General features: G+C 39.5%; 1 protein-coding gene across 3 annotated transcripts in view; it reads right to left on the bottom strand.

Annotated features, from left to right (window-relative positions):
• Positions 1-2,117: 2,117 nt before the first annotated feature.
• The window catches only part of map3k21 (mitogen-activated protein kinase kinase kinase 21), a 29,564-nt gene continuing 10,410 nt past the window's right edge, over positions 2,118-21,271 (bottom strand). Inside the window, exons 2-11 of one of the 3 annotated variants that reach the window (XM_084735490.1) lie at positions 14,440-14,620; positions 14,188-14,336; positions 13,486-13,661; positions 10,140-10,380; positions 9,118-9,240; positions 7,601-7,696; positions 6,270-6,420; positions 5,460-5,554; positions 4,334-5,164; positions 2,118-3,815 (exon numbers count right to left, since the gene is read on the bottom strand). In XM_084735490.1, the coding sequence (XP_084591616.1) occupies positions 3,445-3,815; positions 4,334-5,164; positions 5,460-5,554; positions 6,270-6,420; positions 7,601-7,696; positions 9,118-9,240; positions 10,140-10,380; positions 13,486-13,661; positions 14,188-14,336; positions 14,440-14,620 (2,414 nt within the window). In that variant the 3' untranslated portion in view covers positions 2,118-3,444. The remainder of the gene's footprint in view (positions 3,816-4,333; positions 5,165-5,459; positions 5,555-6,269; positions 6,421-7,600; positions 7,697-9,117; positions 9,241-10,139; positions 10,381-13,485; positions 13,662-14,187; positions 14,337-14,439; positions 14,621-21,271) is intronic. The other 2 variants (XM_084735487.1, XM_084735489.1) reach the window with 2 other exon arrangements.

Raw genomic sequence — 21,271 nt, 5'->3', positions numbered from 1 at the left:
TTCCATCTTTTGATTTAGGCTAAAAGCCAAAGACACTGTTTATACTGGTTAATTCTGTCTCATAGGTGTAGGTTAACCTTTATTTACTGTGTTGAAATGTAATATAAGGATAGTCTTATTCTATGTTTCTTATTGTGAACCAGTCCTATGAAAGGACATAAATGTTTTATTCATACTGTTTGTTAATGCTTTCTGACTTCCCTGCCATGTCTGTGGTACCCACTGGTTCCTTCTGAAGACTCAATACAGCCAACAAATATAGTTTCATTCTCAAATATTTTCTAAAAAAAAACAGGGCACTGTAGTTTTTAATCGACTGCACAAAAACAGGGAAAGATAATGCATTTCTTGGGGACTATTTTCAGCTGTGGATGAATACACATTTGGTGCACTAGCTTGTATTTCTGGCAGCAGAATAGTGAATGTGGGAATAACTCAAAACAAACTATGATGCCAATGTTTATGGTAATGAAGCAGCATGTTACCAAGTGCAGTGGTGTAGATCATTGATGCGTTTTGGACAAAAATAAAGATATTTTCATTATTTATTGACATTAAGAAAAATATTGAATATCATTAGGCTTAACCTTAACACTGCTGACATCAAATGTTATTTAAGAGTTGAATAACTTCTTTTATACATTATTTTATCTACTGTGAGATATTTTGTATTCACAAGCAAACAAATTGCAGAAACTAGCTTCAACAGTGACAATGATACATGCACATTGATGCATCGCTACTGATAAACTAATAATGTCATATATATCAATAACAGGAACTATTGCATTGCAAGTATTTTACCTTGTGGTATTGCTGCTTTTACTTTATGTAACTAATTTTAATATTTTTCCCCCCATTGCTTTATATTTAAGAGAAAAGAGCACCAAATACTTGTAACTGAGCCTGAAAATAAAAACAAAAAGGCAACATTAGTCTTGATTTTGACTTTATTCAAAATGTTGATAAACTTGATACTCTTGATCAATTAGGTGTAAAATAACCAATACTGTAATGATAACAAAAACCATTCACAGAAACAGATGTACTCAAAGATAAATCTGACACATGCAAAGTGACAGAGATGTTCAATGATTTAAAGGAAGTCTCGTTATTTGATCAGAAGGTGATGGGTCTTATAGCAACAGCGCCGCACTGCGCCTCTATGGTTGTTGGAGAAGTTTTCATACAGAGTAGTTTTCTTTGTAAGAACTCCTCACTAGCAGCTAGTTCATTTAGTGGTTTTGGTCCTGAAGACAGAGAAGCCTTAGTGCTGGTAGACTTGAATTTGGTCCCATAGCCAGAGGAAGCCTGAATGCACCATATTAATAACTGGTATCACAAATATCCTTGCTGCAGTTTGTCAAATGTAGTGGAATGTTTATTTATTTATAACTTTAATAGACTAAATCTTTTTGGTAACCAGTTGTGAACAATGTTTTGTGACTGTTGACAACAAACTGCAGCCTTCAGCTTCAAACTGAAATACAATATTTTAAGGGGAATGTACAGAACCAGTGCATTATGGTATTTACAGATTACCCTTAACTCATAAATGGGTAAATCCAGCAATGTCTTGGCTTGTAAACTGCACCTTTAACAGCTTGATGATTAGTAAGGCCTTTACAGTGTTGGCTTGACAGTCAGTGGTCATACAATACAGAACATGGGATACTTCACATTCTAAATCATCATAAGATGCCACAGTGATATACGTATCAGGAATCACAATTATATTTACACCATTTGGGAATTCGTATCATTGCTGTGAATGAGCCCTTGTTTTGTCCTTTAAAAGGTGGACATTTTCTAATGATCTTCTCAAAGACTGAAGTAAGACAGCGAAAAAAACGTTGGGGGAATATGATCATCAGTAAACAATTAAGAATGGATGTTTTAATTTGTTCAATGTTTAGCGAGAGGGCCTGGGAGTGACCATGGAAGTATGTATAGTGTATATCCTGCATAGTCAGACCTCCACGCTGCTAAGTTCACAGAGATCTGGAGAAAAACTTGATAGACAAACAGGATAATAAGCCCTTTGTTAGTCCTGAGGAGGCACTTCAACTAGCTCTATGATAAAGAAAAGTAAATGGTGTCTTCACTCCCTTTCGTCAAATTCTGTCCTCCAGTGTCTCCAGATCTACCTGAGAGCCCCAAAACCGGTCAGGCTCTAATTTTCCCAGGCTGCGTAGTAATCCTTCCACAAATTAAATCTGAAATTATGCTGTGTCATTACAGTTCAAGCCAATCAGCTGTCATTTAGGGGGATTATTAGATTACACATTAGTTAATTTGGAGCAGCTTTTCCTGACATTAACATGTGTGGCTGAAGTGGTCCCCCTAACCTGCTGCAGTGTGCTGAGTGTAGAAAATAGTAACCAAAAAACATTTCTATAAATACTCTTAGAAAAATCCATATTAGCAACACATGACGACAATGGTCATTTAGAATTTGATCCAACTTTTAAGTGAAAAGATTCCATGTTTGCTTTGTGGGACCTCCAGTGTTTTTCTACCTGCATTTCTAAAATCTTCAGAGCATACTGGGAGGAAAACGCAATTGCATCCCTGCTATGATCCAGTGTGTAACCTGTCCCCAGAACACAAACTGTACTGCAGCATCGCTGACTTGTAAAACAGTCATAAAACAGCATAAATGCAATAAAAAACAACTGCCAGCATTAGGCTGATAATGAATAAAAAGAAATATTTACAGACAAGGCATAATTAATTTTTTTTGTTCAACATTTTAAGGGTACATGCATGCATGATTCTCAAGTCAAAAAAAAAAAAAAATCTAAAAGCGTGATCGCACAACTTTAAAACTGACATGGAATGTATGTCCTGCTGGTTGCTAAGGTAAGGTCAAGTCTCTTCATATTAAATTACCTATAAAAATATATATATAAATAAAAAGGTGAGGGTATTGTGTTGCAAAAGCTGCAGCAGCGGTCAACGTTTAGCTGCACCGACAGAACGAGAAAGGAAGAGGGTAACAAAGGGAGAAGGAGAGAGATGAGTGAACAAAGGTGGCAGTCGAGCACCGAGGGATGAGAGGAAGAGCTGCTGACTGAGCTCTGGAATGTTCTGCCCAGGTTTCAGAACTATGTGTAAGTGTATGTGTGTGTGTGTGTGTGTGTGTTCTAGAATGAGACAAGGCAGTGTGTAAGGCATTTCTCACACTGAGATGAGGGTGCACATTCTAGAACTTCTGTGACACAGATGTCTCCTAGAAGTCTCAGACTTGGTAACGCTCTAGAACACTGACATCACTATGTTCTAGAACTAAGGCTGGGTTCTATGTTATAGAACTTTAAAAAAACAGAGGAAAAAAAGGCAGCCTGGTTCTAAACCCTCCAGGAGTTTTAGGCCAAAATTTCTGTCTGTATGTTCTGGAACACTCGAGATTGTATGGGATCAACTACGACCACAGCACACTTTTCAAGAGAGGAACTCTTTCTCCAGCTCAAAGACGGAGGGCCGCGCCGGGGAGCTCTGAATGCGGCAGAGCGGCACAGTGCAGTCCCGTTTCTGGCCCTCTGTGTCCATGTCCAGCAGGGAGCAGCCCATCCCCACCTCTGAGGACAGCATCACGTTTAGGTTTTGTGCCGTCTTCTCTCCGGAGTAGTGGCCCAGGGAGTAGCTCTTGTTGCGTCCTCGCAGCAGGGCCCAGGCGTGGGGTTTGGCCCGGAACGACACTGGCCGTGGTCTGGAGAAGGCTTCCCCACCGGAGGACTTCTCTGATGCTCCATCCTTCTCCTTCTCCTGCTTCTTCTGTGTGGCTGGAGGAGGCAGAGTGGGCGGGCCATTGGCTGGAAACAGAGAAGATACATTTTTGGAACAACTGTAATGGTATATTTGTAATGGTGTACCACAAGGTTCTGTCCTATGCCTGCTAGGTTCATCATATTCTTAAAAAGCTGAGATTACTTAGAGTTACATTGTGTTTCAAGTGTATGGATGGAACTGGGAGAGCAAACCTTCCTGTGCTCTCCTCCCCCAACTTGAGACAGCCTGCAAAAAGAACTAAAAAACTGAACTCGATCTCGCTGTCTGGTGTTACAGCCCTTATGAGTACAGTGGTGAAAGAACTGGTTGGTTCTTGTTAATGTGAAAAGGCTTTTTAACTATGTTGACACATCAGGATATATCCTATGTTTATTGTGGTTATTGTTGTTTGTGACCTTATTTATGCTTCTGTCTTGGCCAGTTCTCCCTTGATAAAGACATTTTTAATCTCACTGGGATTATCCTGGTTAAATATGAGTTAAGAAAAAAAAGGAATCAGACCATATATGCATGCTTACTTCCCTTGTACCCCTTTACTTACTGTTGTGGTTGGTGGTGTACTTCTTTCTGCGTAGACGTGTTCCTGTGTTGTGGTTGCTCTGCTCTGGTGGCTGGCTTTGGGTTTGCACTGGTGTCTGTGTGTTAGCTGCAGTCCTGTTACTCTGCCCCTCTGTAGACGCTACTGGGCCGGGTCTGGATGGCTCTGTGTAATGATTGACAGTCACAAGCTCAAGCTTCCCGGGGCTAGACTCCGACACCTCCGCCTCAGACTGTAGGAGACACTTGGTGGAGTTGCATTCCATAATGGCTGACATGGAGAGGAGATTAACAGGTTGGGTGGATGTGTGGGTTGACGATGCCTCGTCTTTGCGGGAGCGACTGCTTGGCGGTGAGGTGCTGCGGCGGAACCGGGTTGCACGTTGAAACAGGCCCTCCTTCTTTTTCTTCTCCTTCTCCTCACGCTGGGGCTCGCAATCGTCCCCAGGGGCAGAGTTTTTGAGAGCCTCCCTGATGTCATAACCGAGCACGACTGAGGCCAGCAGCGAGCCGCAGCCGTACAGCACAGAGTCAGTCTTGCGTCGAGCTGATGTCCGCTTCAGGCTATTGGTGGGGGTGAGCTGTGGGGTAGTGGAGGTGGACGAGGTGGATGTGGTGGTGTAGGGGTCTTCCGTGGATTCTGGTAGGCCTGCCTGACTTCCAGGCCCGACCCCGGCATCTCCCAGCCCACAATGCCCACCAGGGCTCTGAGGCTGCTGCTCGTCCCTCCACAGAGGTAGATCAATGTACACCTGGTTGGGGAACTTCAGCTGCTTTGGCTTGGAGCTGCTGTCAAGACATTCCTGGGGGAACGCCTCATCTTTACCGGCCCCTGCTGAAAATATAGAAGTAGAAATCAGACATTATGATAAAATGACCGAATGCCACTTGACAACAAATCACTTAAAACTGAAAGATAAAGTTGAGGTCATTAAACCTTATTTTAAATCTCACACGTAAACAAGCACTCAAAAAACTTTTAAAGCCTGTTCAGCAAAACAGAGGGTTATTAAGTCACTTTAGACAAAATGTCAACAAAAATGCTGAGCACATTTCCACAGTAACTACACTTTCTCTTTAGAAATTCACATTTTAAAAACATACAACATCAAAATGGATTTTCAGTTCACCTTGATCTGCAAACAGGGCGGCGAGGGGGACAGACTTCTGGGACTTGACCAGGCTGGTGGACCAGGGGTTACTGCCATCTGACAGAGGACGCACTCTGAAAACCACAGACAAGAAAACATGAAACAGACTGTCTGTGTCTGTGGGTTTGTATTCTATCTTTGTGAGGTTGAATTTCAGTTTTAAACCTACTTCAAACGACTGTTTGAACGTTAAGGCTTGGTTTTGAGGTTACAGAGAGAATTGGGTTGAGGTTAGCCTTTGTGACAACAAGGGTCCTCACAGGTTTAGAAAGACAAATGAAGAACAAAGTTTATTGTTTACAATTCCAACAGTGTTCTTTAAAGGTCCTGATCAGATATAACTAATCCTAAATACTCAAGGTACTCATGGTGCTGTTGACTGAGTATCTTTAAATTACTTGTGAGTATCAAATTAGGTCTCTGTTACAGTTCCACAAAGTAATGTAGCTAAAAACAGCTAACAGATCATTTCAGAGTTCTTCTTGTAAGCCAACTGTGATCATTCAGAGAGGCTTACAAACAGATACCTATCTAGAATTAACCAACTGCAACAGAAAATATACAATAAATGTATTGAAATTATTTTTGAAATTAAGTATAAGTGTGCAGTGTTTTTGTAGTATATTATATTTATGTTCTATGTTATTGTATAATACATAGAGATGAGTCAAAAAGACATCAACACTTCAACATGAGTATGTGCTTTTGTTGTTTAGGAACACACACAGATGGTATAGTTGTCAAGCTTGCTTTTTTCTGTGTTTATCCGTGTGTGTGCATAAACTCTACCTTTCAGCAGCAGCAGGCCTTTCTTTGCTCTGTACTGAACTGGGGCCCCAGGTCCTTCCTTTCTTCTTGATTCCCTTTTTCACATCATCAAACTCCTCTGGCCTGAAGAGGGAGCTGCGGCCCCATGTACGGTTGCTCTCATCTTGAGTGACTGTTGACACAGTGACCACAAGTGTTACCACAGACTCAAACAACTGCAGCAAGCTTTTCTCTGCCATGACAGACGATCTGGTGTGGACATGTTAGTGAAACTATTAAAGCTGTCGTGTCATCTGTAAAATCCCAGGAGTAATCTCTCTCTTCAATAGGTGGGCTATTATTTTTATATTGTTTCTCTCTCCAAGTTTGTAGTCAAAGACTTGTTAAAAAGTCTAAATAACTCATGAATTTTCTTTATTAAAAACTGATTTTAAGGCCATTCTGAGCTGGATGGATATAAGCCTTTACTTATATTAACAAGTTTGATTTGGGAAGATTCAGAGTGAAAATTTCAAGTTTTTGGGATCTTTTGGGCCAAAGTTCCATAATATGCATAATGTAGTTCAAGTGGTCTGAGAGAAAATTAGACTTCTGCTCCTGACAATCTTTTAGCTTCAGAAAATCTAGCTCGTGACAGGAGACTTTTGCCAATCACAGGCTGATAATATAGTTGATTGTTGAGTCATCAATACTGATGTTTTGGGAATGAGACTCAACCATCAACTGTCTTTCCCCAGAATCACTTCCTGCACCTTGAACCTTTTCATGCTCAAAAATAGCAATATGTATTAACTTCCACCAATGTAAAATCAAAGTGCCCAAAAGCAGAAAGCAAAACCCAAAAAGTTGCTGTTATTAAAGGCGTCTTACAGGTGTGCGTTAGTCATTGTGAAATTGTTATGGGGGTGGAAGAGAGGGCAGTATGCACCAAAGGTGTCAGAGCAACAGACTAAGGCCAGAACTCTCACAATTAGGAAAATGTGTTGAACACTACTACTAATATGTGTTTTTTTATAGCACCAATTATTCATTTCAAGCCACATAACATGAGATGACTGGAAAACAAATGTAAGCAGCAGACTGGCCCAGGTCTGTGACAAAAAACCTCATCACTTACTTGTTTGTTTTCAGGTTAAGTTGAGTAACTGTGAAACAGTTTTAACCAGCAGCAAACACCAAAGTCTTGTTATAATCCACACATCAGGAAAACTTTCCCAGTCAGCACAAAAAATTTCCACTGACAGGAAGCCAGGCATCAAACCCTTTCAACTGCCAAAGTTAGCAAAACATCGCATGCAGCGCTTGGTGCTGTTAGTCACACCCACACTGCATGTGGGTAACCAATTGCTTGCCTTTCCTCCTGCACCCACAATAGGTTGTGAGCTCGCTGGTCAGATCAACATCCTGTTGGTAAACATGCAAACTGTCCCTCCGCATATGGGACGTCACTGAGGAGGGAAACATTCATGTTACCTCTGACCAACATGAGCGTTATGAAACAAGTACTGGAGTTGGCATGTTCCTAACTTGCACCTGCTATGAAACAGAACATTTAACCTTAAAATGAAAGGCCTGCTTTGGCGATAGACACGTCATCAACAGCAATAAGAAAGTAGTTCAATGAAATGTTTGACATTTTCACTTAAATGCAAACCACCATGAAAGCACATAACAACTACACACTGGCTCATAAGTGGATTGTCATATCCCATGATAATGATACAAGTGACACAGTCAATCATTTAACAGACAGACCCCAAGTGTGTTCCTGCCTTGGCTTATGAACAGCGTATCATACACAACTTCTCAACACCTCCGCTCCTGGGGCAGTGGAGCTGGAAAACATTGCTGGACAGAGGGACCTCATGCTCCACCTACTGCTACCGTGACTGACCCCTCAGCTGGATGAATGGACAACTACCAGAGCAGCATTATGTGCGAACTATAGGAATAACTTCCCAACTAAGACCAGTGATACAACAAACTTATTTGATCACTTTGGCTGCTTCCACCCTTTTGGGTATACAACATGTCACCAATCATGACCTACATGATCAATAATTATTGATTTACCGATATGAAACTTAACTATTGTGATAGACTTCTCAGCTACATCACAGGCCTAGCTGAGATGTATTACTGTAATTTAAAAGTACATGTGGGTATATACATATGTAAGGACATGAATGTATGTGTGTTCTTATGTCTTCATGTCCACAGGTATATTGTCTACATTGCATGTATCTGTATGTAAAACAGACGAAAAACAAAATGTTCTCTGGGACAATAAAAATCTTATGGTTGTTAAAATATTTTTTTTTTCATAATTCCTGTAGAAATGTGTTTTTCTATGCATGGAATGAATCCATATTGAAAGGCTTGTTCACTAATCAAGTGTGAGAGGAATATATACAGGCTGTGACAACAAATCTCCCTCTTAGAACCATGTAAGTAATCTTGTAACTCAAAGCATCTGATAAGACAAAAAATAGTTGGGTCTATATTAAAAAAACAACACAACAAATGCAGTGATTTCAAGCAACAGTCTGTGCCCTCTATCTGAATACCAGGATCTACCATGAAATGCTCAGGAGGAATTTGTACCAGTTATTGCAAGGGTGTTGGTGCGTGACTAACAACATTATCAAACTGTTCAAACAACTGGCTGACTGCTCATGGCTCTGGAGCTTTTGTTCCAACAGCTCGTCATTGTGAATGACACTGTCCCATGTTCCCAAACTATCAGAGAGATGATGTGATTTCTTCAGAATCCTCATAGCCAAAAGAATACTGACACAGATGTGGAGGACACAATCAGACCTTGCACAGAGGAGAACTTAAACATGAAAAAACAAAAAGCTGAACTTACGCTGAATGGCTCGTAGCCGGGGAATGAGTGTGGGACTGCTGGGAGGAGAGGAGCTGGTGCTATGAAGGCTTCGCCTCTTGTCCATGGAAGGTGATGCCTGCACAGTTATCTTATGCTGGAAGTCTGCAAAATGCCACATGCACACATAGACAGGTGGATTACATCATTACAGTTGCAGAGATTACACAGCAACATGTATACTTCATAAAATGTCCAACACTATGCAAATACTGCACCACAGGTACAAACAACAAACTAGAGCACATGAGCACACATACTTCTGTACATACTATGATGCTTTCAGTGACATTTTTTTTAGGAACTTAACAAATCTCTGAAATATTCTGCTTTATGATCAAACATCGGAGTAGTTGTTTGATTTGGTTGTATGGGTGTTAATATAAATGTAAATGTAGATATAAATGTCTGAAATTCTGACCTGGAAAATTAAAGAAATTGGTCACCTTTTGCACTTTTTTATTGTATTTGAAAAGACATTAGTATGGTGTACATAGTATTCTGGGTATGACTTACATGAATTAGCGGTGTTGCATATTCCAGTGTATGCACGAGACAATAAAAAACTTTGTTTATTCAGTCTTTATTACAGAATTGGCCATTTGATAGGGGAAAACACAAATTTGTCCAGTTTTTCAACATTTTTTATGGGAAGATACAACCATTGGAACAAGACACTCAGAGTGGCACATATTTTTTTAGTAATAGTTTAAGTATTTCCTTACAAATTATTGCTGTTTAGGGGCTAAATCAGACTGTACACTAGAAAACAGAGATATACAGTAGACTGTCTCCGACAAGGGATGAGGCACAGTCAACTATACTGTCACCTAATCAAAGGAGCATGAAAATGCTATTTACTTATGCAGGGAACCTACTGGGCACTGCTTTAGTTAGTGAACATCTCACATTAACTACCTGTAATTTCCATCTCAAGGTCGGTCACAGTAGATTTATTTCCCCACCACTCACACAAGATAACTATGTTGAAGACCTTTGCTCACCTGAAGGCAGGCTGATGCGGTTTCCATCCTTCAGTTTGAGGCGGGAACGTTTGAATTTGCCTTTTCTCTTCTTCACATTGGGCTTGTCTTTGTTGAGCTGGAAAATGAGGATGTTGAGCTCTCTCTCCAGCACATTGATCTCCCGCTCCGCTAGCTGCTGCTCCCGACGCTTCAGCAGCTCCTCCTGAGACTTCTGCTGAAGGGCAGCCCGTGTCAGCTCCTCTTCTCTGGAACGTAGCTCCTGGAAGAACCGGGTATTAAAGCACATTCATGTTTAAACTGGCAGACAGTCTTCTCTTCTAAGATTTTTTTGCTCAAGGATGATGTGCATCAGTTTGCGTCATCTGGAATTGAACTTCAACATTAGGTGAGTAGAGGTAGACAAATATTTGTTTAGAGAATGTGACAGACCATCTTCTGCTCCATTGAGGCCTGTTTCAGGTAGAGCAGACTGACGAGATAGAAGTACATGGACACTCTTAAAAATATTTTCTCTTGAAGGGGAACTCCACAGATTTGGGGAGTTCTATTACATATGTGACAAAAGTGTAACATCTTTTGTGGTTCCAGTGGGAGTGGTGAGAATCTGGGGGTGTGGAGTTTAAAAAGTCTGTTGCTCAAGTCCTCATCTCTGCTTGAGGCTTACAGCTCGAGGCTACATTAGCTGCTACCAGCATAATACACCAAAAACTCAGACTGAACAACCACCTGTCAAGTTACATTGTGGGTAATGTAGGTGCCAGATTTTGACAAAAACCTACTGCTGTAATTTGTTATACATTTTTTAACATTATCTGTCCTTTGCGAGTCTGACAGTGTTACCGGTGTGCAGTGCTGAGTCTGTGGAGTACTCTTGAAATTAGCAGACAAACATTTATAACAGGGGTGTCAAACATATGGCCTGTGGGCCAGAACTGTCCCCTAAGGGGTAAATATTCCTCCTAATGTTTACACATGGATTTGTTAGATATTAGACACTATGCTGTTTTAAGACAGAGAAAATGCATTGCAGAAAGACAAATAGGTGGAAATACATCTCCTCATTCCCTTAAAACAAGAGAGAAGCTCTTGTACATAGATCTGTAAGACAACAGGAGTATTAGCTGTGAGTTAGATAACTCTGTCTCAAACAAGTTGGTTTCAGGAGATTACTGCCTGCTGTTTCAGGCTGTTTAACGTGGAGTAAGCCATGGGAGGAGACAGGACTGTTTAGCTTTCTTCATTCCCACTTTTTCTCTTTAATTGCTCTCAGCTGAGTAATAATAATCCTTACTGGATGACTTCCATAAAGCAGCTTTACAGTCAAGCCCCTTCAACCACCCACCTAGACACAGATTACTGAGGGATGTTTACAGGAAATCTGCTGATGAAGGGGCTAATTCTGCAAGTAATCTTATGAAATGTGTGATGGGAAAATGTTAGGTAATGCCCAAAGATGCATATTTTTTCTTCTCATGATTCATGAAATCAAACTATAAAGCAAACTTTACAGGGTTGTGTTGCAGTGAGACAGCTGCAGATAATATCAGTTGAGTGTTTGAATGATTAACATGATAACTGAATGTTACAACCCACAAGGGTACATATTAAAAAACATAGTTTTGTATAACTGATAAATTAGAGTCAGGTAGATATACACTGCCCGACCAGAAAGAAAAAAAAAAGTCACCATAGCATCATTTCAATAAGCTTATGCGATTTGTCACCAAGATCTTGTATTGATGATGGGAGAGTCAGACCACTGTGCAAAGCCTTCTAATCCATGTGTGAAAATGATGTGCCATGCTCCCTGAACCACTCTTTCACAATTTGAGCCCAATGAATCCTGGCATTGTCATCTTGGAATATGCCTGTGCCATCAGAGAAGAAAAAGTCACTGATGGAAAAACCTGCCCATTCAGTATATTCAGGTAGTGAGCAGACCTCATGTTTTGGGCACATAATCTTGCTGAACCTCAACTTGACTAACTGAAGCAACCACAGGGTTGTACGGTAGGCACTAGGCATGATGGGTGCATCACTTCATCCACCTCTCTTCTCACCCTGATGCGCCCATCACTCTGGAACAGGGTAAATCTGGACTCATCAGACCACATGACTTTTTTCCATTGCTCCAGAGTCCAATTTTTATGCTCCCTAGCAAACTAAAGTCTTTTTTTCCGATTAGCCTCACTGATAAGTGGTTTCCTTAAGGCTACACAGCTGTTCAGTCCCAATCCCTTGAGTTCTCTTCACACTGTGCATGTGGAAATCCTCTTACTCTCACTATTAAACATATCATACCATGAGTTCTGCTGTTGATTTTTTACGATTTGACTTCACCAAACGTTTAAGTCACAATCATTCAAGATTTTTTTCCAACCACATTTCATCCTTGAAGATGATGGCTCACCACTATCCTTCCAGGTTTTGATAATGTGTTGGACAGTTCTTAACCCAATTTTTTTCAGCAGTCTCCTTAATTGTTTTCTTTGCTTGATTCAGGACAATAATTTGACCCTTCAGAAACAAGGTAACATCTTTTCCATGACCACTGGATATGTCTTCTGACACGGTTGTTTAAGAAATGAGAAGCTACTCACTGCATCAGTTAGGGTTAAATAACTTAATGTCAGCTGAAACATATTAATCACTGCAGTAATTTTCCAATGGAAGGCTCTTACCTCTTTGGTTATTTAAATCCAGGAGGCATTTTTTTGGCCAGGCAGTGTATATATCAACATATAAAACAAAGGAAAATAATAATTTAATGTACGGCACAAATTAAGTCTCTGAAAACAAAAAACGACACCTGTGGAGTCTTCAGTCTCTGTGTCATTCAGTTCACCATTCGTTAACCCAGCTCTGTGTGCTGATCCTGCTGTTTCTACAAACACTAATTAACCCTCCTCTTTAAGCCAGCGATGGGAGACTTGTGCAGGAAGCAGATTAAGGTCTTAACAAGGGGAAGTACGCTAAAGCAACTCAGCATTAATGACTTTGTTTTGTTAAACGCGCGATTAGCTTGTCCACTCAAAGTAACCATTTATACCTTTTAGTCCGTTAAAGCAGTCCCAAATGATTTGGCATCTAATCTCTATAATAGATTAGTCAACATGTATCATGACTAAAAAATAAAAGAGCAGAGAATAGAACAAGGATAGGAGGTCTGTTACATATACTGAATGCCAGGTTTCCAACTTCCCACACTGTGTGAGACAGTGGGGAGTCAGGAGAAAACAAAAGATATATTTTATGCATCCAACTATCAGCCAGCCCTCATATTGTGTGTAAAGTGTCATGTCAGTGGCTCCATATATGGATGTTTATATTTTTGTGTGTTTCTGTGTCTTATCACTGGCCCAACCTTCTCTTTGGTCCTGAGCTCATCAAACATCTCCTGGATCTCCACACGCCAGTCGTCCTGCATGCTGTGGAAAGAGTCCTGAGGCATTGTAGCCATCACCGCCTCCTCGATGGCAGACAGCTGCTCCAGGATGCAGGAGAAAGAGGGACGTACGTGGGGGTCCTGGTCCCAGCACTCTGGACACACACATTACAATGTATAGATTGACAAATGAATAATAAGTCACCAATGTATCAATGTATTGTTCCATCTATGCTTTGGGAGTCAAAACCTGTTAAAAGAAGAACTTAGCAATTCATGTAATTACTGCAATGGAAAAATTAAGATGTGTAAGACGATAATATTTTTATATATTATCGCCACAAAATCTGTAATGGAGAGTCTGTATTACACCCACTACCACACACACATTGTCTAATGCAAAGTAATTACTGAGTGGAAAGCTTTATGTGAAGCAGAATTTTACTTTAAGTCAAAATCCCTGCATGTACAGTTACATTTATGTGCATTACCATTAGCCATAGAAACAGAAAGGTTTAGGAGAAAAGGCTTTGCTTGTCATGTTATTTAGCTGAGACTGAAGATACAATACATTTTTTGTAAGCTTCCGTTTCATCCTGTGACTCTAATGCAGTCTGACTGACAAAAAACAATCTTTAAACGATCTTTTATAAAGTGGTATGTTTTTGTCTGTTAATTTACCTTCCATGAGCTTGGCGAAGGGTTCAGGGCAGGTGGAGGGGATTGGTAGAGTTAACTTATTGACTGCCACACCATAAGCAACAGCCAGGCCGTCTATCCCACGGTATGGCACCTCTCCTGTTAACAACTCCCACAGCAAGACACCATAGCTGGTGAAGGAAGGAATATTTAACAGAAAATAATGTCAGACAAACGAGTGAGAGTAGATATTTCATTTTTCTGGATCTGTGTGTGGTGCATTGTTTGTCGTACCCCCAGACGTCACTGCCTTTGGAGAAGAGGGATGACTTGATGACCTCAGGGGCCATCCAGGAGTAGGTGCCTGCAGCTGACATTTTTGTGGTTTTGTGCCACTCCCTGGCCAGGCCAAAATCTGTGATCTTCAAGGTCTTCCTCCCAATGTCATCATTCTCAATCTTTTCAAGTAATAAAACTGAAAAGAGGGAGGACAAAGAAAGGATACATCAGAAATTAAAAAAGAAGATAAATAAAGATACATGATGGGAAAGGCATAACAAGCAAAGAGTGACTGAGAAAAAAAGGAAAAGTGAAAAGAGGAATGGGATGAAAGTGACAGATGGGGGGGTAAAAGAGAAAGATGAGTGAAAGAGAAAGGGAGATACAAAGAGCAGGAGGACAGAGAAAAAGACAACCGTGCAGGTGAGGAGATGATAGTCGATATTCAACAGGGCCAACAGAGGTATGCAGGTCATTTATTACTGTAGAAACAGAAGGTTGACAGCGCTACAAAGCACCTGTCCTCGGGTCCTAAAACTGTTTAACACATTAAAGACAGCCGGAACCCTCCAAACCTGCCTGTAACACTACACCTGGCCTGAGAGCCCTGCCACAGTGAAGCCACAACCCACTGACGTGTGAAGAGCCTCTGCCAATCATGTGCTGAAAAACATAAAACTATTTATATGCACATACATTTTTCTAACTGGTTATGGGTGCTGACAAAACAGTAAACCCATGATGACTCTACAACAATAAATTTGAGACAGATAAGCAAGATTTTAAACACTTTTTTTAGTGCTGTAACAAGGTCAGTTTTGCTTTTCAGGTCAAAGAGTATGTGATCTTGAACTGATCCTGTTCAGGGACAGGGGTGTACAGATTAAAATAAACACTAGTACAGTGCCAAATCCAAAACAACACATGAAACAACATGACACATATAACATTCTATTTTGTCACTATCATTTGTTTAAAAAAAATGGATCTCATGTTGTAAAGGGTTCATCTTATCTCATTGTATCTAATCCCTCAGTACTCTTAGGTAAAAGGATGCATATCATTTTCAACCAGTTTCATCTCAGCTAGATACGTTACTTCAATTCAGTTTAGTCACGATACAACAAACTTAGGTTTGCTACTCTTAACTGACTAGCTACAAAGAAAATATAATACTTAAATAGGAAAGAATCAAATTCATGTGAAATGTAGGGTTGTAACTAACAATCATTTTCATTATTGATTAATGACAATCATTTTCTTGATCAACTGATTATTTGCTCTATAAAAAGTCAGAAAATGTGAAAAATGTTATTTCTTAAAACGTGGACAGTCCAAAAAAAACTGTTTATAACATAAAGATAACTTTGTTTAAAATGACATACAGAGAAAAGAAAAGGACAAAAGAAAACAAAAGGAAAAAAAGACAAGACTCAAACGATTCAATTCCAATTAAACTTTTTAAAGATTGACTAATCACTACACATTTTTCACAGCAGTAATTGTGACATGAAATAGTACAGTAAAAGGAACTGTTACCATTCATACTAATTACCAATTACTAGGTCCCATTCCATTCGGGTCAAACAGAGTCAATTTGCTGCTGTTGTGCACGTTGGCTCACTGGAAGAGCTCTGTTATACTAAATGGAACGGGGCCTTGATTAGTCTCATTGGTAACGCCAATGTTTACCCTATTTCATATCAGCATTGCTGATGTGAAAGAGGTCTACTGTTGCAGCTGTACAAATTTCAGTGATTAATACAGAGACAAGAGAAAGAAAAATGAGCAAAAATATCATTGAACAATCAAACATCACAGTGAATTATCAGTGTAGTAGAGCAAACAGGTCAGAGGAGTAACTCGGGTCACTTATCCTTACATCATTAATACACACAGGGATCAATGAGATGTTCAGAACATCATTCTTCCTCTACTAAAGACATGGTGAGCAGGTAGTAGTGGGCTAACATTTTTCTGCTGTCCAATGTCCCCTCTCAACAGGACTAAACCTACTCTCTATGTACTAATAAACCCACGGTCAAATATTCAAGAAACAGTCTTTTCCACGAGTGGTGCATCAACAGCCAAAACAGACTCTTTGATCCTTTGATCCACTTCGTATTATTTTCAACATTTGTTTTTGTTTCTGCCAAAATCTCCTCACATTACAAACTGCCCCATTCCATTATGTACATGCAGTCCTAATACTGCGGGTCGATGAACACGTCAAATCCACCAACTAAACTAGGAACTAAAACATGAGAGTCTAAATGTCTTTTTAGGTGGTTTGACAGAGGCACTAAGGTGTAACACTTTAACAGCAAGGATTAAAACAAACACCAGAGTGCACTGCTGGCACACTCAGTGGCAATATTCCCACAGGAAAAAAGATGTATTGATAAAGTTTAAAGGCTATTTGTTAAAAGTTTTCAGCAGAGGCTCTTTAATGTGTGTGTGCAAGTATTTCTTGAATAAAGTAGCTGCACTGCTGTATCACTCACTGACCTTGGACTTACTCCTCCACAGCATCACCAGACTAAAACCTGCCAACACACACACGCATGCGCACTCACACACCTTTTCTACAATTCTCATGCACAAACATGCACCTATATTACACTTATTTACTGCTTTTGTAACCATGTGAGACCCAGCTGCTATTGTTTACCTACATTAAGCATACTGACCTTCAATCCTAGTTAAGAATACATTGTGTCAAATTACACAACAAATGTGTCAATACTGGAATTAATCAACTGAAAAATGTAGGCGGGGTGGAGAGAAAGATAGTTGACTTCATGAACAGATACTGTGGTCAGAAACGGAACAGAAGATGCATAAAATTGAGACTCCAAAGTGTTGTGTATGACGAAAACTGAAACAAGCATGCAGACTTCCAATCTTACACAGTCCTGGCACTTATCAGATTGTGTTGTTATAAGTCTATAGTTACAGTTTTAAAGAAGGTGTGACCTGACTTCACTTTTCCTTGTTCTGTGTTGTTCCTGTGTTTATTGTGCTGGCATGTTGCTGATGTGGCTACTGCCACAGGCTGGGGCGATGTTGGACTGATATTGTAATATTAATGATGATGTGATATTTGTTGGGGTCTGTACCAAACAAACATGTTTTCATTTATCTGACAAACAAGATTTTTGGGTCAGGGCATCTCAGTAGCACAAAATTTCTTCATTATAAAGTTGTTTTATCCCACATTTTTCCTTTCACTACAACAGCAACAGAAAAACAACCTACCAAACAAAAATGATTTGGTTCTGCAATTTGTGTATGCACTTGGCCGTATTGCTATTTCAATAACATTGAGATTAATTGTGTAGACTTAGTAACTTTGATTAGCCCCAATTTAGGTTATTGGGCAGAGTACACTGTGTCTGATTTGGTTAAGATAACATAGTACTACCCCCCCATCACCCAAGCAAGACTAGGGTAGATGCCAGTTGACCAAGATTTTCTTGGGTTGACTACACCCTTAATTCTATAGACCAAACAATTGACTAATCCCAAAAAACATTAGAAGATTAATAGGCAATGAAATTGAGTCACCTGCAGCCCAAGATGCAACACAAGCAGGCAGCACTATTGAAAACAGCTAATACAACATGTTGTCTCACTATACTGGATATTGACAACTAGTCACTCATTACATCCATCAGATCAGAATACATGATCAGTACTCCCAAAAGTAATATTGATTTTGATATGATTTAAGGTAGGCCTTAAATCCAATCACATTTCTAATTCAAGACACCTTTCTAATTCCCACAGCACTGTCACATCTCAGAGATATACTCTATAAACATCTTTCTTGCCAAAACAAGAGTCTATTCGAAAGTCTAGCCGAAATTAGAATAATGATATAAACATTAGTGTTGCACATAAAATGTGTTCATAAATGTTTTCCTCTTATATTACTACAGCTGTCCTCACAAGTTTGTGTATTCTTCAAATGTTTCTTCTTCATTCATTAATGCATCATTCATCCATTTAGCACTTTGACTAAAGTCACCCAGGACATTTGGTCTGTGTACTGCAAACACAACTGCAAATAGAAAAGCAACCATTTTACTTCAACTACAATCCCAATTAAAATATATGAGACACCTTTAGAGAGGGTGTGGGTGGGTTAAGTTTTTTCTGGGCATCCACAAGTATTTTCAATGATTTCAAGCAGCACTTGAACTGTAGTGTAACTCCAACAGGTCTCCACTATAACAGGGGTATTGGTGCTATTACTAGCCTAAAGCACAGAGGGGATCCTTTACCCAGGCTGCAACAATAGGAATTCCATTACAAACAGGTTTCACTAGACCAATGATATACTCCTACTTCCTGTTGTCAAGTCCTCTCTCAGTGATTCCATAGATTCCTTCCAGCAGGCTCTGTAGGTACATAATGACTTATGATGGTTTAGTTACACAACCTTGAAGAACAGTGGTTTTGGGATGAACCCGTCTGCGTTGATTGGCCTATAGAATATCATGCCAAATACTTTCTTTGGAGCTCCATGATACTTCAGTGTCAGCCCTCTAGAAATGTCTGATAAAAGACCTAGCTCCTGTCTACATGACTCCATGCTGACGTTATGCCACAAAAACACCTTTGAACCCCAGCCAGGCATTTTTTGAGTCTATTAGCAGCTAATAACACAAACACAATACATAGCAACGGCTAGTTATTCTGGTGATTCTATGTCATGTGATTGATAGTGTTACACATATTAATCCATTGTATAAATCTATCCATTTATACATTTTGTATTTTACTAGCTCTGTGCTCTTACCAAGGAATGAATGGGAGATAAATATATAATAAATGACACAAAGTCTCACTAAATACAATAGAAGGTTCAATAAAATTAAGCTATTTGGGCTGCAACTAAAAAAAAGTGATTACCAATTAATAGTTTATTCTGTAAAATGTCTTGAAATAATAAAATTGTCTAAAATTGTCTTTCCTAAAGCTCAAAGCCTTGAATTAAAACCATGTTTGGCTTTGGAGTCCAACCCCTTTGTGTTGCAGTTTATGCATGATTTGTGAATTACTATTTAATTATTAATATATTTAAATGACTCTCATAACCTACATCTCACATTTTCTGAATTTAAATGTGTCCATAGCCTAAACATCCACGCACACCACTCACATCAGTTACTAACTTTTGTTGTCTAAAAAGCAGAATTATTACAACAGGAAAAAATGTTTCAAATCTGTCATCTAAACCATCTAGACGCACCATTCAAAGTTGGCGCCTCCTCCCTGGCTTGACAAATGATAAAGAGGATGGACACAGGGTGAATTACGAGAGGGAATGCAGGTAGCCAGATCAAAGCAGTGAATCAGAAAAATAAAATGTTCAGGGGTTTTTCCTTTTTGTTTTTGTTTGTCAAAGTTTTGTCAAATTGAAACAAACATCTGTTCATGATTTAATGGTAATGATATTATAACTGAAACTTGCATATGACTCAAAAGGCCATTCAGCAGCTCAACAAAATAAACAAACTGAAGGGAAACCATTTTTACAGCATTGTACATCACAAATTTTAATGTTGTAAATAATAAGCAATATCATAAAACTGGACCAGTCTCATTTAACTAAGACCTGCATCATGGTCTTATACTTTATGAAATGTGGTGAAGGAGAGAGTCATCATGATCTCCTCTTCACTGACTAACAGCTCACCTCCAGCCCTTCTTTGAGGTCCATCTCCCATGACCTCTTCACCCTCTTCTGACTTCTAAGGTTTTCTGAGACAGGTTAATCTCAGTAGCTTTTGATCAAGAAGCTCCATATAGATAAGTTATTTTGTCTAACCTTGTAACATAAACCTGATGAGCAGAGAAGCAGCATTGCAGGTTAAAAATAACATTTAGGTTGAGATGAAGTTATACTTTAAAACTTCTCACTGGTTTCAGACATTTGTTTTTTCTTTTTCACTTCTGTAACCAGGTAATTATGCAGAAACTGCAAAACGGTGCTGAGTCTATACATGTAGCATCAAAACTGCATTAAAAAAGAGCAGAAAAAGATGCTCTTTATTTCTATTTGGGGTCATCCTAAAACTCAAGCCCCAGGCCAAAACCCCACCCTCTATTAGAAAGAGACCCAGCTTTCATAGCCAAGCTAATGCACTGACTAGCTGTGGCTAGTCAGTTTGAGTATTGTTTTGCTCCTACAGGCAATCTAAGGCCTGATCAGATAGGATGTTTGACAAGAGGAGGTGGGGTAATTGTAACCTAATTATTACTTGTGCATCTCATGATTTTAACCCTGTCTAAGTAGGTCATGCTAGTAAATTTTAAAGAACTGCATACTTAAGTACTACTACAAGCCAGTGGAAAAACAGCCCAAGATTATAACAATCGCATGAAAACATGTCTGTTCTTCTGTCTTCTTCTGTCATCTGTCCTACTCAATTCCATAAACATAAAAAGGTGATACCCTCAAATACATAAACTTGGGCCAAGGCTGGTGTTTACACTGACTATAGTTGACAATACAAAATGCAGCTGTGTGTAGCCTACAATTATGTTATTATTACTGTTAGATTGTTAGAGCTGCCAGCTGCACAAGCTACAGGTAATTTGTGAAACCTGTTTGGCGTGATAAAGAATATTTAGATAGATCAGACATTCTACTTTCTGCTTACTTTAAGACTGACTGAAAATCTGTTTTTCTGTTGTGAACTGGTCATCAGCATTACAAATAGGTCCTAAAACATGTCTGAAAAGATTAAAACTATATGTTGTTTCTGTCCTTCCACTGCTTTCTCTCAGTCTATATTTTCTTACTCTTTTGAAAAGAAAATGTTTTGAAGCAGACAAC

The sequence above is a fragment of the Lutjanus erythropterus genome, chromosome 14 (genome assembly GCF_056507025.1).
Source record: "Lutjanus erythropterus isolate fLutEry1 chromosome 14, fLutEry1.hap2, whole genome shotgun sequence".
NCBI classification, from domain to species: Eukaryota; Metazoa; Chordata; class Actinopteri; order Lutjaniformes; family Lutjanidae; genus Lutjanus; species Lutjanus erythropterus.
Note: the sequence above shows the minus strand (reverse complement) of the source record. Positions and strands in the feature narration are given on the sequence as shown.